The sequence below is a fragment of the Halyomorpha halys genome, unplaced genomic scaffold, assembly GCF_000696795.3.
Source record: "Halyomorpha halys isolate HHAL.00 unplaced genomic scaffold, Hhal_1.1 Scaffold169.1, whole genome shotgun sequence".
Taxonomy (NCBI): Eukaryota; Metazoa; Arthropoda; class Insecta; order Hemiptera; family Pentatomidae; genus Halyomorpha; species Halyomorpha halys.
The window spans coordinates 100,473-113,850 of record NW_027104700.1 but is presented as its reverse complement, the minus strand read 5'-3'; the positions used below and the strand labels follow the sequence as shown (position 1 = coordinate 113,850).

Below are 13,378 nucleotides of genomic sequence, written 5' to 3'. Positions count from 1 at the left end.
AAGTACCACCAATGGGTGGTTCCTTCCCAAGATTTTCAAGTGTATATGAAACATACTACATATTTACTTATTGTATTATTTTGTACAGTTGTAAACTACAATAAATAAATAAAAAAAAAACAAAAAAAAAAAAAAAACTTTAAAAGTTGTCCCCTGAAAAGTAAGGAATTTTGACTTAACCACATAATCACTGGGGTTACAGATATTTAAGACAATGTGTGTTATTGATATTATAAAAAAAAAGTATTCATGTCATTATTTTATATATATATATTTTAACAAATTAAATTCTATAAAAGTTTAATGGGTGATTTATTAATTAATCTAACAAATTGAGCTGCAAGAGAAGATAGCCCTCCAATATAAATAAATGCTGGCCTAATATTCCTAGCACTGTTGAAAAACATTTTACTACCATTTTAAAATCGTTTAAGCTATTTAGTGTTTACGTATCCACTATCTCCAATAAAAGAATGTTGAAGACACGCTTTCTTCAATCAATACTTTATTGTTTATAAAGTGCTGTTAGTAGGGCTGAAACTAATAGCTAAAATTGCTATGGAGTCGACCCTTATTCATGAATGAATCATTGATAAATAAATATTGTATCCATGACAATTGTAGATATTAGTTTCATGGTTGCCCAACTCTGTGTACAGAACATTTATCTGGCATGAATTTAAGATTTCGAATTATTTCAAATATATGTGTCCACCATCATCGTCAACAATTTCAATTCGCGTTATCCCTGATATATCGGCTTTAGCTTCCAGGATGTAGCCCTGCCCTTAGTACAGCTTTAACATCCCTTCGCACATCCCTTAACCCTCCTAGTTCCTTCCTGTGGGACAGACGTTATTAACCTTGGTAGGGCACGCGGTGGTTTGTCCACTATCAAACGGCTACCGAGCAGCTACCCTCCACCAGAATTAATTTAAATTCCATTGTATCCCCTCATAGCGAAGGGTTCGGCTCCGACAAAGGGCAATGCTCAGTGACTCAAAGATGCCGGCGGAAGTGGACCATAGGGGTAGGACCAAGAATCGCTGCTGCACAGATCAATGCAGCCATTGTTAAAGTATAATGAGCGCTAATTGAACTGCCTTATGCTTTAATGCATGGCATTTTAAGAGATTCCATTTCATTATTGTTTTGTTGGTAAGGGTTAAATGCATGACAAAGGATGTGACAAAAATTCGATCTTATTGGTGGTTCGTAAAAATATTTAAAAATTAAGAATACTCTATATTAAGAGTATTCAGTAAGTCATTAGTGTATTATAATTAATTTTATGAATCACCTTTGTTATTTTCGAAGGATTGGTTGAATAACGGTTTTTAAATAATATATCGAGAGGCGGCTAAATTATTCTGGATAGATATTAGTTCTGAAAACTTTATTCATATTCTATTCGATATTTATAGCTAAATTAGTTTTGTTCTGACTGATGGAAAATGTTGGCTTCCGTTAAGATTTAAGATAAACTAAATATGTAATAAATAATTTAATTTCTATCCATTTTAGTCTTAACACATTTTATTTTTCTGACGTTTCGGCCAATCCGGCCATCCTCAGGGACAATCTAATTAATACAATTTTGGAATTGTATGATTTAAAAACTCTAACTTCATGTAGGCTATTCTGTCAAGGTCAAAACAACAATTTCTAATTAGTCAATATTCACATTAAAACCAAAATTAAAATCATTTATCACAGTCACTATAAATTAAAACTTGAGGTTGTGATAAAGTTTTAACAAATGGTGACTGTGATAAATGATTTTAATTTTGGTTTTAATGTGAATATTGACTAATTAGAAATTTTTGTTTTGACGTGGGCAGAATAACCTGCATGGAGTTTTTAAATCATATAATTGCAAAATTGTATTAAGTAGATTGTCCCTGAGGATGGCCGGATTGAATGAAACGTAGGAAAAATAAAATGTGTTGAGACTAAAATGGATAGAAATTAAATTATTTATTTTTAAAAAAATTTACCAGTCTCAAGAAAGTTTTTAAGAGTATAAATTAAAAATGTAATTTTTCTATTATATGGTATTTTGTTCCGTACATTTAACGAATAAAAACATGCCTAATAAGTATGTATATACTGAGTGTGCACAGGTATGTAGTTGGAATTATTTTTTAACGTTTTGCAATTTTATCACACGATTTCACTATTCCTGATTTTTTTTTAGTGCATATTTAAAATTTCGATGCTTAACTCCTGAATGGGTATTACTATTATATAAAACCCCCTCATTATCAGGAGCCCCCATTCTAAATTTTTTTAAGAGTTTGAGAAAAAAAAAACTCAAAACACGATTGAAATATTTAATTACATATTCCAAATACATTTATTTATTATTTTTATTGAATAAAATTATCCATTCGTATTAGTTCTAATCCTGCATTTTGTGTTAGCTATAATAGCCCTGGATATATAATTTTCGATAAATGGGATTTTATTTAATGCTAAATAGTCAAGAAACCAATTATCTGATTCCAGATCTTTTTCTTTCAAATGCTATGATTATTAAAATTTGAGAAGAAAGGATGGGGAAGGACTAACTCAAATCAAATATTATGCCGGTAAGAAGATGAAGTATTTTGTTTCTTAACATTTAATAAACTCCCCTTTATAATGTTTAATAAGATTTTAGGGAACCGACTCTCTCCCCGTGGAATATAACATGGAAAATTGCCGGCTAAGAAAGAGTTATTCTGCAGGGCCATGGGTTGAAGAGATATTGCTCGCCCCATCTCGGCCGAATATAACTCAACTCACTAAATTTATTAAAACACTTAAAACTAGGCCATTTAAAATTCATTCCAATCCTTCATGTATTACGGCCCTTAGTCTGGGAATGCCCTTCTCTCAATTAAGACTTTCTTAATTAAAATTCCGACAAAGAATTTCCTCTGGAGGAATTTCGATATTACTTTCTCCCAGGCAGTGTGTCAGCGGGGCCAAGACTTCTTCCCTCTTCGGGGGGCAGATTCCAGGCTCTTAGCGCTTCCAACCACTATCATTCCACTATTGTCTCTTGCGCTTCAAAGCGACATTGTCTCTTAGAATTCCATTTCAGAGACGGCTTATTTTTTTTCTCTTTTATCTTACAATTTCTCGTTTGACTAAATATAAAAAAGCTCTAAGAAAAATATAAATGATTAGAAGATGTCCATATTCTTCGAAAAATCTACTAAGGGCCAAACTATCATTCGAAATAGGGGTAGTATCTAATTTTTAGCTTTGGGTCGATTGGTCTTAAAATTTTATGAGAAGGTGTTCGGGGGTTGCAGTAAGCAAATAAACAAACTCTTATTTATTTGTGCCGACGTTTGGAAATTATTTTCAGGCCTTCATCAGGGCCAAAAAGAAAAATCGGGTAACAAAGAAAATAATAAACAAACACATTTATTAATATATAAAAAGATGAATTAAGTTGAAAGTAGTTGTCTAGTAACCAGAGTAGATAGTAGTAAATTTATAACAAAAAAGAAGAATGAAATTTTATAGAAGTAAGAATCATACAAAATAAATTATGAAAAATTGGAAAACAGTAAGTGTTGTAGAAATAAACATAATGAAAAGTGCGGAAGCAAATGTAAATGATAAATAATGGACCTGATATAATAAGATATGTAAATATTGTATAAACTGATGGAAACAATTTTATTTAATTTTAAGCTACTCATAATTAAAATTCTATTAAAGAGTTGGATCATTTTTTTCCCTTATCTTTCCATTTTACTTTTCAATATATATAGCATGTTCCTATATTTCTTTATTTGAGAAAAACGCTAAGGAAACTATAAATGCTCGGAACATTTCTTCTTTTATTAGTTAGGAAAAAATTATTAAGACCAAACAATTATTTTAGGTCCACCTAGTACTCGTACACTAGCACTAACAACTTATTGTAGATAGAAAAATAATAATGAGGCCGAAAACTTTTACAAAGGCTGAGATGCCAAAACAGTAGCGTATACTAATTATTATGTATGACATGTTACATAATTATATATTTGCTCAGTTGTTAGTAAATTAATATCATAATAAATCCATGTAAGGATCACAAAGAAGGAAATGACCCGTGGCTATCACCGTAATAACCATTTTTCAAAAGCACAGCGATCTGGCTAGGGATCGTGGGAAGAACCTATACCGTCGTGGCCGAGTATCCTCTTCTTTTTGTTTGTGTGTATGAACATTTTTCTCTTCTTTTCGAGTGCAGCCACGAACAAATGAGGAAGAGCCGGCACGATCCGGAGCACTAATGAGGGCAATAACTTAACAAATGGAAACAATAAAGATCGCAGTGTGTGCCTCTGAGTGACCCCTTCTCCCCACGCGGCGCCCTGGCTCACGATCCAACCGTACTTTCTGTTTTAACGTGTTGTGGTTCCGAGCTAAAAGCGAAATTTTTTAAATTCCAAGACCGAAATATAACAAATACTTTAATATTCCACAAATAAGTGCAACTTTTTATTTATTTTTTAATTGGCTTAAAAGAAATGGTTTCTCAATTATACATGTATGAATGGCTGTAAGTATTTGTCTTGAGTTTATGTATGTTGCAGTTGGCTCGGGTCTAAATTTTATTATAAATTATAACTTCAGGAATGGTTTTTTTTTCTCAGGTTAAGAGCTGTTCTATCATAGGTGTCGTTTAAGCCATCCTCGTCCTTACGCCAAAAATATTCCGTAATTTATAATATAAAGAAGATGAAAAAAGTCAAAAAGAACAAAAATAGTCAACAACTATTTATTTCGGACGTTTCACCTGACTTTGTTGAGCTTCATCAGGGCTGTTCATATTCATAGCTTTACAAACTTTTCATTAGTTTACAGTTTTAGGTTTACAGACTTTTTTTTCGTAATTAAAACTATTTTTGTTCATTTTGACCGCGACATTGGCCATCTTCTTCATACTTGAAAATATACGGTCAATTATTTATATATATAATTCAGTAATTTAGATTGATTATAATTCGTCTCTTGTTCTAGATTGTTTTTTATAAATCTAGCTGAAAATAACTACTGCTCTATTTTTGTTTTAAATTGCAAATTTATAATTATTATTTATGAATTTATAATTATTTATAAGTTATATGTTTCTATCTCATATTGTATAAACTAATACTTCACTTAAAAGTAATATGGAAAACCATTTAAATTTTTTTTTTTTTTTTTTTAAGAAACCGACGTTTTGGAGTAATCTTTCGTCTTCAGAATCTAATTTATACATTTTTAACAATACATAGTATTTAGTATAAATTAATGTTAACTGAAACAATAGTTTTTTTATCTCATCATGATGTTCTTGGTGTTAAGATTATATCCAGGAATGTCGTCGTAGGGTAGGGCAGAGATATTGAGGTTTCATTCCCTCCAATTATTTGAAAACCCGAGAAGTTAGAAAATTTGCGATTTGAGGACACACTTCAAACCGAGAAGATAGTGGCAAAGCTTAAAATTATGTACAGTGTACTCCCCCTAATTCGAAATAATTAGGATCAAGGGAGCTTTGATTAGCGAAAAACGTAACTTCATAAATAACAAATCAACTTCTCAATAATACAATTCCAAACCGTAGATAAATTTAATAAAAATATTAATTATATCCGACGATACAGAAACTAAGAAAATAACTACGCTTCTAAATTTGCTTAGATTTTATTTTAAATAAAAAGAATTGGTATTTTTAATCAAATTTCCAATTATTTTTAAAGTAGTTCGGATAATAGAATGGTACGGATTAGTGAGATTTCCTTATTTTGGAAAAGATTGTTAAGATTCCTCTACATATATTTGATTATGTATATTTATTGAAAAAGAAAATCCCTAACAAATATGTCCTTCTCTTTAGTTTTACAAATGGTATGTATTTATGTTTATCTTCTATTTATAGAATGACAAAAATTTATCCTTATTTTAAGGTTAATCAAAGATTTTCTTAAACCTCGTATTCCTGCTTACTTCTAAGAGGTTACATTCTAAAGTGTTTCTTCCTTAAAAATACATCAATAAGTACAAAGGACCTTGAAGACGATGTTAGAGAATACTGCAATGCGTCAGCAACACTCTCATATATGATACTAAATTAGACTTGAGATATCTTATTCTATGGTATATAATTATCCGAATAAAATTAAAGTATTTTCTCATTATTATTGTTAAGCCATAAATGTTATAATCCTTCCAGGCTGCTAATGAGTTTTAATATGACAAACATGGTAAAGTACAATTTCTAAAAAAAAAAATTGAAAAAATAGCATTTATGATCTTTGATGATATAATATAAAACAATGATATAATTGTCAGAAATTATTATGGTACAGTTTTAAATAAATTTAAGAGCTTACCAGCCTAAGTCTTAGGATTGCATCAGAGATACTAGTATTATTTTTAATCACACAAAAAAGTAAAAAAAATGATTAACTAATTAATAATAATAATGTGAACCATTAAAACCCATGAAGAGCCAGGGGTTCAGTACTTTGTAAGGAAGTAATGTTTTAAAAAAAATGGCCATACAAGCTCATTTTGCAAAATTAAACACCAGTTTTTTTCTTTAACTTAGTGTACCAATTTTATGAGGCTTGGTGGACCCAAGGAGAACTTCCAAATCCACAGGGGTGACTCACGACTACAACTGAATAAATTATTATCTTCTACAACCGGATTCGTACCCATGCCCTTGTAATTAGTAGAACAGCGCCTTAGCTCTGTGCCAAACCACTCCCTGATTAAATAATTATTAAATTTATAGTAAAAAAAAAAAACAACACAATATTTGATTGGCATATTGTTATATGTCTTTATTATCTTTTCGTATATTTCTAACATAGTTTGAAGTTTAGAACATTGCCAAAAACGAAAATTCTTGTTTCATGGCAGACATGTATGATGTAAATAAATGAAATATGAATAAGTAAGTTAGACTTAATGAAATATTCCAACAGATGATACAGCAGGGTGCTGAAACATTAGCCAACCTATTTTCATAAAGATCGAACTAGACCAAACTACTTTCATTCTTTGACTTGTTTCTGGTCCCCGCTGGAACATCAAGGTGCAATCTAAAACCGATTAGTAGACTTACCAAGAAGCAGTCGGGTTGGATGGCACAATCTCTGTCCTCAATCGCCGGAGACTCCAAATGCTGGAACAAAAAAGTTTTCCAATTAGAGATACACATTTTCTAAATATTATAATTTTAATATTTTCATATCATTTACTCAGAAACATATTAAAACAAGACTGGTCTCGTTATCAACTCCCACTTGAGTAAAAACCAGCTGTAATATTCATTAGACCGGAATTGGGGTATTGAATATATAAATAGGGTATTATTTAATATAAATCACCCCAAAAAATACTTATAATTAAGATTGTCATACTTAATTAAGTTATTTGTCATATTTATGATATTCCAAATCTGTCATACTTAAGACCATAGGTATTTAATATTTGTACATTTCAATTGAAACTGTTTAATATTAAACTACAATTTCTCACATGCAGTTCTCGAAAAACTATTTGAATATATCTCATGGCAAAAGTGTTTTAATAGTATGGCAGTAATATAAATATACGGTACTCCACCTAACCCCTACAGTTTTTCATAATATGATTTTAGTTATGAGCAGAGAAACAAACCTATAAATAAAGAACATTATACAGTTAATTATTCACTTAAGGCAAAGTTATTTAAAGTAGGGCGAAACGTCGGCAAACAGATGTTTATTAAATTTTTGTTTTCCTTTTACCGCACCCCTGACCATCCTTTTCATAATTTGAAATAATTTAGTAAAGCTTTTATAAATATATACTACCTGGCCGGACCCGCCCCACTAAGACCCCCACAGCGGGACGGTCCTATGTCACTTTTGAAATATTTGCTAAAAACGAGAAAATGAGACTTTAAGATAGTTTAATCGAGCAATGTTTTAAACGCTTGAAATTTGAAAACGGCGTGAATATTGAAATAGAATAGTTAATTTTATCGAGTAATAAAACAGAAGGATACTTTTCCCTACACTCAGCTCTAAGTGTGACTAATCCATGACAAACAAATTTTTAAATCATAATTAAATTTAAAAATAATTTTACATATGCTTTATTTAAAATAGCAGTTCTGCTATTCTCCATGGATGCTCATAATCATTATAAAATATTGTTATTTTTATGTAAAACACATATATTTTTATATAGATCATATTATCATTTCTTATCCTCATAGCTATAAAGCAAAAATGTGATGAATTTACATAAGAGCTAGGTTGTAAATCAAACAATAAATCAATTTTCACGGATACAGTAATCAATCATCAATGAACCATTAATAACTAAAATTAATTATTTTCAAGTATAGCTCTGGTTCATAATTATATATAAATATTTAATAATTCAAAACAATTTATATTGACTTATTCCAGTATTTATAAATTCACAATAATGCTGTTTATAGTAAGTTATTATGAGACTAGTCGCTATAGAGATGCTATTGCATCATTAATGCAATGAACCTCGAATGCTGTAGAATGGTAAAATCCGAGCGAAGGATGATAATACCAAGGGAGCTAACAGTCAAAGGACAAAGTCCGGACGGTTTGGCCGACTAAATTGGATCCACCATTCAGAGCTTAGAGTAAGCAGCACTGAATACCAAATATCTGGCCCACTCCCGCCAAAAACCGTTCTCGTCCAAAGGCAGGGAGGGATAGCTCGTAGCGAGAGAGAGCAGCCCTCCTTCCGTAATTCATGAGCGGATCTTGCGGACTTATCATAAATTGCAGGGCAGCACCTTCCCCCTCTGGAGGAGCCTTATTCCGAGCCATTTAGTTGTTCTAGCCTCCTCTCCTGATATCTAGCAGCTATATACTCGATATCTACTCTTGCCTCACCTCAGAGATATGGGGACGAATTTAAATAAAGTGACAATAGATTATTTATTTATTTTTTAATAATTTATTCATTGTTATTTACAACAGTATAAAAATATATACAACAAGTAAATTTGTTGTAGGTGACATAGTGACATAATACAAACATGTGGAGAATCTACCCACTCATAGAACTCCTATAACATTTCTAGAGGAGAAGATCTCGAGGTCATCTTCTTTTCAGACGCCTAGGAGGCATATTAGGTAATGAAGGAGAAGCCAGGTTAGAAACAAGTGGATTTGGGTGGTTGAGAAGTTTATCATGGAAGGAATGGTATCTGGTTCTGGCCAAATCGGCAACATATGGAACATTGAGGTCCTCAGGGATAGCTTGATTCGTGACAAAGTAAGGAACGTTAAGGATTTTGGATTGTAAGGATTGGATTCGGGAGGAATTTGATGGTTTAGTTGAAACCCAAAGCTCAATTCCGTATGTCCAGATAGGCTTTATAATAGTCATGTAGATCAGTCTTTTGTAATGGATTGGCAATTTAGACCGTCTGTCTAGTAAATAGACAAAATAGTGTAGTCGGAATCGACGAGCAGTTTCTTGTCTTTTTAGTCCTGTATGAGGATTCCATATCAGTCGTTTGTTCAGATGTAGTCACAATAGATTATAAAAAGAAATTGGAAGAAGCTGCTTTAAAAAACAACAGCCGAAATACTTTTTTTTTAAAAAAAGAAATAGCCATGATATTGGATTAGATTATTAATTTCTTTAAGTTATATGTTCTACTGGATGAGTTTCATTTATGTAATAACGACGTTTCGGGCTATCATCCCTTCATCAGGTATCTACATCTACCTTTGCATGAAAAAATAAATAAATATAACGCAATTTCTTTTTTATATTTAAAAGCAATTACCTGATTAAATTTATCTTTTAATATCACATTTCATGTTCTCCTTATTAGCATTAAATACTAAAAACAAACATGTTGCTGTCAATTATACAAAACATTAATAATTAAAAATTCCAATATAATTATAAATAAGGAGATTTAGACTCTAATATACTTACTTGAATCAGGTTATCATTACCATTGATTAGAAATAGATTGAATCTAAGTCAAATCTCTTCTACCATTGTTTAACAAAAGACGACTAATCTATTAACATTTTTTTAACAATATTACATAAACCACTAATGTATTAAATTTATTACTATAACCAATAATATTGGACATCATTGAATTTTTAAATGATTTACTACGTAATGTGTACATAAATTGTTGGTGTCTGTTTTAAAATTAATAGCGTTACCACCAATGTTTTTGTGATATATATTGTTTCTGTTATTTTTTTAAAATTTCTCGTGTTATTTACTATGTCTAAAATTTATGGATTTTTAAAACCAAAATCATGTTTGAATTTTATATTATGTTGTGCCAGTGCTGTTGTATTGATATTAAATGGATTGTTAATTTATATCTCAACTTATTAGTTTACTGTATAAGATACTTATTGCTTATGTTATTTTAGATACTTGTATTATTATCATTTGATTTTACGTTTAGGTATTACTATCTCTAAAATGAAAAATATCACTTTATTTATTTGATTTAGTTCCTAATATATTTGCATATTTTTAATTAGGTATTAAAGCTTAAATTCTCTAATTATTTTAAAGAAATAGGCATGATATTATATTGGATGATTAATTCATTTTTCTACTTATTCTATATAAGATATTTATTGCTTATGTTATATTAGATACTTATGTTTGTATAATTTGATAATTTTTTTTTAGGTATTACAGTTTTTAACATGAATTAAAAAATATCAATTTTACTTATTTGATTTAATTCCTAATATATATGCATATTTTTAAGTTGATATAGTAGCTGAAAGTTTTTAATTATTTAAAAAAATAGGTATGACATTGTGTTAGATACATATTACTTATGGTGTATTAGATTTTGATGCGTTCACCAATTAAAATGATAATAAATTATGATATCCACATATGAATATAAATTTGGCAAATGAAAATTTGTCTGAACAACTATAAATCAATTTATTTTAGCAAATTTTATGAAAACTACTACTCCTACGAAAATAAACGTCATAAACTACTTTATAGCACATTAAACTAGCTTTAATTTGAGTGTTAATTGACATCTGTACGTCACATAGTTCTTGAGATGTTTAAAAAAAAAATTAATGAAATACTAATCTTTCGATACATTTTTAAGAAATGCTGCTTTTTAAAAAGCTATATCTCGAGAACTATTCGACATAAATATTTTATATTATAATATTAGGACTAATATTTAAGCAAATTTTCTCTTCTTTAAATAATGTTATTTTAGATATTCTAGTGTTCTTGGTAGTTTTTTAAGATGTAGAGCTTGGAATGCAAGATTAATTATTTTTAACGAACGGGCACGCGGACTTTTTTGCCAACATCTGGCATTCTCCATAATTTTTCTTTTCTCTGATCGATTTGTTTAAAACATACATTTTAAACGAGAATGTCGATAATGAATTCTGGATAATAACTTCAGAAAGAAAAAAAAATCCGCAACTAACACTCGTTGTTGGACCTGCCTCCAGAGATGAAGGCCTGAAATTCTTTCCGAAATTCTGGTAATATATAATGTTTTTATTATTTATTTTTTAAACTGATCGCACCCCTAACTTTCTACTCATCATATATATTCATAACTATTAACTCATCACTAAATAGTTATATATTATTACTTGCCTACATGTATTCACTTCCTTTTGTAAAATAAATAATGAGTATACTTACAGTAAAGAAAAAAAAATCACTCAAACGTGAAGATTATAATAATAATATAACAGGAGGGTCCACTTTCTAAGAACATATGTCTGATGGCAGCCACTGAGAGGTATAATGAACGGTTTTACTGTGAATTGAGGCTGTGTTATAATTTAATTACTGTATAATTAGAGTTAGTTGGGTGTGTCCCCCACTACACAACGAGCGCTCTAATGAGCGGCATTACCTCGTTACACTGTGACACTTTAGTGTAATTAAGTTTTAGTGCGACTGATTATACCTGTCGGCTACCGGCACGGCTTTTAGACCGATTATTTTCAAATATTAAAGTCTTCAAAGGCTCATTATTTTTTTCCCTCTAAATTGCCAATTATACATAAAAACAGAACAAAAAAGATAAAAACAATGAATAGGGACTCGAACCTTCGATAGCTAACAAGGCCCTAATAAGTTCACACTAATTTCTGTCTGGGCCAGGGCAGCGGTTAGTAAATGCCTGGTTGCACGATTATAGGAACAGACAAAAGAATACAAAAATTAGAGCTATTCTCCTGTATTATACTGGAAGATTCAGATCAAATACAAAATATACATAATTTACTTTGAGTATTAGAATGTATAAAATGTCTGAATTAACTTTGAACATGATTTTTGTTATTGTAAAAATTAGGCTTATAGGTTGTTGTGTAAAATAATAGAAATTTAGGCGTTTTCTTTAACTTCCTTGCTGGGCTATGAAATAAAATCAATTATATATAATAAATAAAAATAAATGATAATTTTCTCAGAAGTTATTTATGTATTCATTTTAAATATTTTATAATTTTTTTTTTTTCGAAAACAATTTTACCTTAAATTGTACGAATCTTTAATTTCATAACCTCTGCTAGTAGTACAACAAAAATAAGACGACAATTTTGTTTGAAATTGCGACCCAAATCACATTAATTGGCTAATTAGTTAAAATAAATGAAAAACCGATAATTTTTAAGAATCTATAGTGTCTAATAAATAAATATGCTAAAACTAGTTACTAGTTGTTTAATAAACCTTTCATTTATAGATAAAAAATGCATATGATTGTATTCCCTAAACGAGGAAATTCATATTAATACATCGGTACTTTGTTAACAGAAGAGTGAATGTCCAAATATACCAATTTCGTGTTCATGCCACCCTATTAATTCAAAAAGTGGTTCAAAAAACCCTATTAATTCATTACGTATTAAATGAAATTAAGGCCAATATAAAAATCTTAAGAAAATTTCAAATTGGAAACTTGTCAAAGTCTCAATGTAAAGGTACTGAAACATCTTTTTCTCAAAACATATAAATTTTATATAATTTTAATATAAAAGATATTGGCCCTTTTTTTGCCAAGCTACATACAGATACATTCATATAAATATTTTCTAAAGTTGTGTATGTTTTAATTATATATGAATCAGTATTTATTATATTTAAAATTCTGTGTTAATCAAACTAACAATAAAAAAGTTTATATAATGACATGGTAAATTCCAATTCTCTGACTAAAGTATGAGGTCTCAATTCAAAATAAATTGTAAGTAAGTAACACATTTTCGTCATGTTTTTAATTTAAATAAGTAATTTATAATCTTTAAATTTCTTTCTTGAGACTGGCAATTTTTTACTAAATAATTCAACAACACTATCCAAA

The 13,378-nt window shown here is 29.8% G+C and overlaps 1 protein-coding gene across 1 annotated transcript in view; it reads right to left on the bottom strand.

The window, feature by feature from the left end:
* The window catches only part of LOC136797014 (uncharacterized), a 105,305-nt gene that overhangs the window by 36,941 nt on the left and 54,986 nt on the right, over positions 1 to 13,378 (bottom strand). The window contains exon 3 of the mRNA XM_067052417.1: positions 7,109 to 7,168. Coding sequence (XP_066908518.1) covers positions 7,109 to 7,168 — 60 coding nt within the window. The remainder of the gene's footprint in view (positions 1 to 7,108; positions 7,169 to 13,378) is intronic.